Genomic DNA, 4,389 nt, shown 5'->3' on the forward strand with positions numbered 1-4,389 from the left:
GGGTGATATCTGTCTCACACTAAGTGCCGTGAGTTACGGTCCGTAACAGCCATCGGAATGATGTCTGTACGTATTCCAAGAGATGAAATCTTTCAGTCAAGTGTATTCCCCCTCATTGTTCAGTCAGAATGCACTGCATTCACTACAGAACCCTTTGTTCGTTCGGGGAGGGGGGGGGGGCGAAATTCGAGTCTAACCTAAATCATAGCATACATACACGATGGCATTAATGGTCCTATACCATCTCTGGGCTCAACTGTGTTCCTTCCGAGTGACATCTTTGACAACTGGTTTGGGAGCCGGTATTGCGGATACCTCTCGTAGTTTGCCGATATTCCTTACATGGAGTTGTTCTGTCGAGCGTAGGCCGCATCGATGAGGGTTGATGAAATGACAAAAAAAGACCTTCGTGTTTGGCATGTTGTTGTTGTTATTGTTCAGACCATTACTCTCGCGGATGGCGAGTCAGCAGTCGAGGATACAGAATCCTGCTCCTATGACTAGCACTCAATCAGGCCCATGCTTATTGAACAACTACAAAACGATTGCTAATGTCAACGCAGATAACTAGACAAGTCTGCTGCTTTGTCGTCTTCATTATGTAGTTTACTAGCCGAAGAATCCAATCTTCCCTGAGCCCGTCGTAGAACTAATTGGCACACGACCATCATCGTCAATAGGCTTCGTCTCTGACCTGAATACAGCAACCCTCACCACGACTTCACTCGGGAACTCACTCATCATCAATCGAGTTGGGGTCTCTCCTCGTTGCTGAGTTTGCTGCATCAGGATGCTTACTCTGCCCAGCAGTGGTGCTCGTCACAGCACTGCCGCCCGCAACGCTGCGATTTGCTCTTCTTTTCACCACATGACTCGTATCGATGCGATACAGCTGTATCGATAATATGCCATTGAAGAGTGAGATTCCATTTGGTTGCGGCTGACAACACAGAGGAAGTTACAATTCCCTATTCCTTATAATTCTTTACCACTGGTCTGTACATGATGCCAGCATCATCACCTGCTGCACCGTTGCGTGCCTTGCTAGTCGGGCTCCCAAGCCAGAACCACCGATGCACAGAACCATAGGCGATAGTATTTTCAGTGAAGTTGAATCGACTCTCGGCATCCTCAGGTATTGGCTTCGTCATCTAAAAGTGAAGTTTGTCACTCCACAAGGAGAGCCTACTCACCAAGCACGACAGCCATTCTCGTTTGATGACGGAAACCTCAACATCATCGAAGGAAATACCAGGCTGACGTAAACAGATGTGTAAGTTAACCAACGAAAAAAGGGAAGGCGTTTTTCTTACTGCTTCGATGTCGATGTGTTTGATGATAGTCCTACCATCACGATCAAGCGTCTCGTATACGCAACTCCTTGGAATCAAGGAGGGTTCATCCACCATCAAACTCTGGGACACTGGTACGACTGAGAATAATCAGAAAGTGCCGAGGAGATCCCCTTGAAAGACCGCACCTTTTCCTGCACACCCAGGAGGGCAGCGAACTAGCAATTTCGCTTCGTAGTCTCGACGAGGTTCTGAAGAGGTTATCATCAACACTCGGTGCAGTTTGCCTACTGCGAATAAGGCCGATCTTCCGACAGAAGGTTTCCCTCCACGACGGTGCCTCGTTATCCGGCACTTCGACAACATCGACCGTCAGCACATCACCATCTTCACCAGTGTCCTCAGCTGCCTCATTCAAGGGAGATGTGGCCTGAGAGTGGTATGGCATCCCATTATTATTCCTACGCCATACATTCCTCACCTTGTCAGCATTATCCTCCTCAGCAGGGTTCACAACAGCACAGTACCTTCAAGCGAGTTCCTCCGTGTTAACCCGAATTAACCCTTTACCTGACGAGGGTCCTCTGCATGCCCTCTTTGATAACATCAATGGGTGAACTGGCCACCACTTCAGTGTCCGCATCACACTTGGACGACTCGAAAGCTGTCGCACCACGCAGTAGAAGTAACAGTTCGTTTCGGATTTGACGAAGTGCCTTGAAGACTTCATCTCTCCTCGCACAACGAACCTCACACCAACCTCAGGGCTCTCCAATTTGGAAGCCAAGGCATAATGCTTGGTCAACACTGACTGGTGTTGTTTACCACTAGAGTCTGAACCCACCAGCGGGCTAGAGGTTGCCATTGTGCCTCTCAGTGGGCAAGCGCAGAAGGCGTAGTCTTTATACGGCGTGGCGCGGACGCACACCTGAATGCGGTGGAGCTGAGACTCTGGTAGCAGCCAGAGAAATTACTCCAGAGCTCGAGTCCCGAACAGAGTTGCGGTAAAGTGAACTGAGCTGACCGTGAAAAGCCGACATCAGCTGATCCATATTATTGCATCCTGAATGATAACACGGTGAATAAGACGCTTTCTTTCTAGGAGTTGTCTTCACCTGGTATGAGATGGAGCACCGTCACCTGTGTGTTGCTTCGTGAAGCTTGAGTGAGGACCTTCTCCAAAGCACACTGTTCGTCGACAGTTAGCGACCGCACTATGAAGAATATCTAAGAGAAACTTTTCGACCCTTCACCTCAGGACTGTACATACGTGGTCAGCCAGGCTTGACACTATCTCGCGAACACAGTCGTATGTCTCAGCTCTCTCTGTCGCTGAGGCTGGGGAAACCGAGTCCACGCTGATAACAACAGGAGATTGCCAACGACAGTACCCCCCAGTCGAGGCCACCTTGTCGGACTGTTTATAGTGCCTCTAGCCCTGAGCATCATCATGGCGTTGTACTGACTGTAAGTTGCAGCGCTTTCAAACCCCTTACACTGTCCTTGCCCCGACGATTCAATACCAGTAGTGAGCTGACATTCATTAAAGACGATAAAATAGTTTCCTCCAAGGCCAAGACTCACTGGACCGCCGCAGATACTGGCTTCAAGTCCACTACTGGTTTCACCACGACGAGATGAAGCTCCGCTTCCGAACAGGAGGTCAAAAACTTCGTCCTGAGCATGACACGCGAGTGTACATCGGGGAAGGCGTAAGTCGAGTTTGGTATGGGTCGAATAGCAACCATTTTGTAGGATAACACGTAAGGATTTCTGAGGTACTAATCTACCATCAGAACGCCAATGTAATACGCGAGTGTAACTTCCATCTCCATCACGACTCAGCAGCTGAAGGGGTGAGAAAAGCTCCGTCAAACTTGTGTCCGCCGACTATAGATTCTACCAAGGCCTTTCACAGGCGATCTGTACGGGAACTCATGATTATTATGATTCCCGACATCATTTATAGTTCTTGGTAATCTCAATGACATATCTATACTATGACCACATCCTACTGAGCTTGAGCAATCTCCCTCGAATAACAAACAAACTAAAAGTCCATTGATTAACGAGGTCACGTCCTACCACGAGGGGGTCTTCGCCGATGATGCCCACGACTGATCCTATATGGGCTGTCTTCCACCCCTCGTTGATATCGTCAGTGATCTCAATGGGCGCCCCGTCGCTGCACAGCTCCCTCAGTGTTGGTATAGGAATGAACATAGAAGCACTACATAGTGACCGCCTGATCCACGATATATCATTGGAGTGGTATGAACATCCCACCGGCTACCAGTCTAGACTGCTTCTCTGACTTCTCCGTCGACGATCAGCCAGAACCAGTGCAGCGACCGCAGCTGTAGTAAGGGCTACTGGTAGAGCCGCTGGTCCCAGCTTATCGCGAGCTGACAACAATCGTAAACCTTCACACCAGTATCAACGAATACTACTGGTGTACAGTACAACGCCGGGTAGAATACACATCAATAGAACAGTTACAGAGTAATCCTCATCAATTTTCAAGTTGAAAAGTAAACTCTCGAATTCATCCGAGCCCCCGTGAAACGAATCACCATGTCGAGACTTACTCTGTTGACAAGCTGCGAGTATGTGGTTTTTTCCTTTCGAAGCTGCTCCTGCTAGAGCCTCAGTAGCTGCATTGAACCTTCTGGAGACCTCCGCCGTCTGTGGTGATACTATCCTCTCAACTGGTGGTATTGCTTCCATTACAATGAAAAACTCATTACGACGAAGTATTCCCTCAGACAATAGCGAACAACTCCCATCAGGAGTCGACGTGGATTTTATCACCAAAAATTTCCCCACATTGTTGAGTAATCAGATGTAAGTAATCCACCCGACTAGAGACTGTGAATGTTTACTGTGGAAAGTCGTCAAACTGATTCACCATACAGTATGAACGCTATACAAAGGACGGAAGGCTCAACCATCGGTAAGGTTATTCAGAGCATCTTCTCTCCATCCCATGCTATGAAGCGATGGCCGTGAACTACGACAAGATGAAAAACCAATATGCATACAGAAGTTACGCTTGTACGCCCCCCAAGCTTATTAGCTACCTCAGCTCAGTGCGACG

General features: G+C 48.5%; 2 protein-coding genes across 2 annotated transcripts in view; both read right to left on the reverse strand.

Moving 5' to 3' along the window:
• Positions 1-558: 558 nt before the first annotated feature.
• On the reverse strand, positions 559-4,019 carry Pmar_PMAR006849 (hypothetical protein; the record flags this gene model as incomplete). The annotated part of the gene is made up of 18 exons (XM_002788111.1): positions 559-694; positions 738-940; positions 990-1,151; positions 1,194-1,256; positions 1,314-1,432; positions 1,481-1,543; positions 1,584-1,722; positions 1,774-1,819; positions 1,863-2,008; positions 2,053-2,220; positions 2,267-2,355; positions 2,408-2,519; positions 2,563-2,650; positions 2,701-2,825; positions 2,877-2,969; positions 3,378-3,537; positions 3,586-3,697; positions 3,881-4,019. The coding sequence occupies 18 exons, from the start codon at positions 4,017-4,019 to the stop codon at positions 610-612; spliced, it is 2,112 nt and encodes a 703-aa protein (XP_002788157.1). The 3' UTR covers positions 559-609.
• Positions 4,020-4,255: 236 nt separating this feature from the next.
• Pmar_PMAR006850 (conserved hypothetical protein) overlaps positions 4,256-4,389 on the reverse strand; it is a gene marked incomplete at both ends in the record, with an annotated part of 5,372 nt that continues 5,238 nt past the window's right edge. The window contains one exon of the mRNA XM_002788112.1: positions 4,256-4,302. Coding sequence (XP_002788158.1) covers positions 4,256-4,302 — 47 coding nt within the window. The remainder of the gene's footprint in view (positions 4,303-4,389) is intronic.

The sequence above is a fragment of the Perkinsus marinus genome (assembly GCF_000006405.1).
Source record: "Perkinsus marinus ATCC 50983 genomic scaffold scf_1104296928836, whole genome shotgun sequence".
Taxonomy (NCBI): Eukaryota; Perkinsozoa; order Perkinsida; family Perkinsidae; genus Perkinsus; species Perkinsus marinus.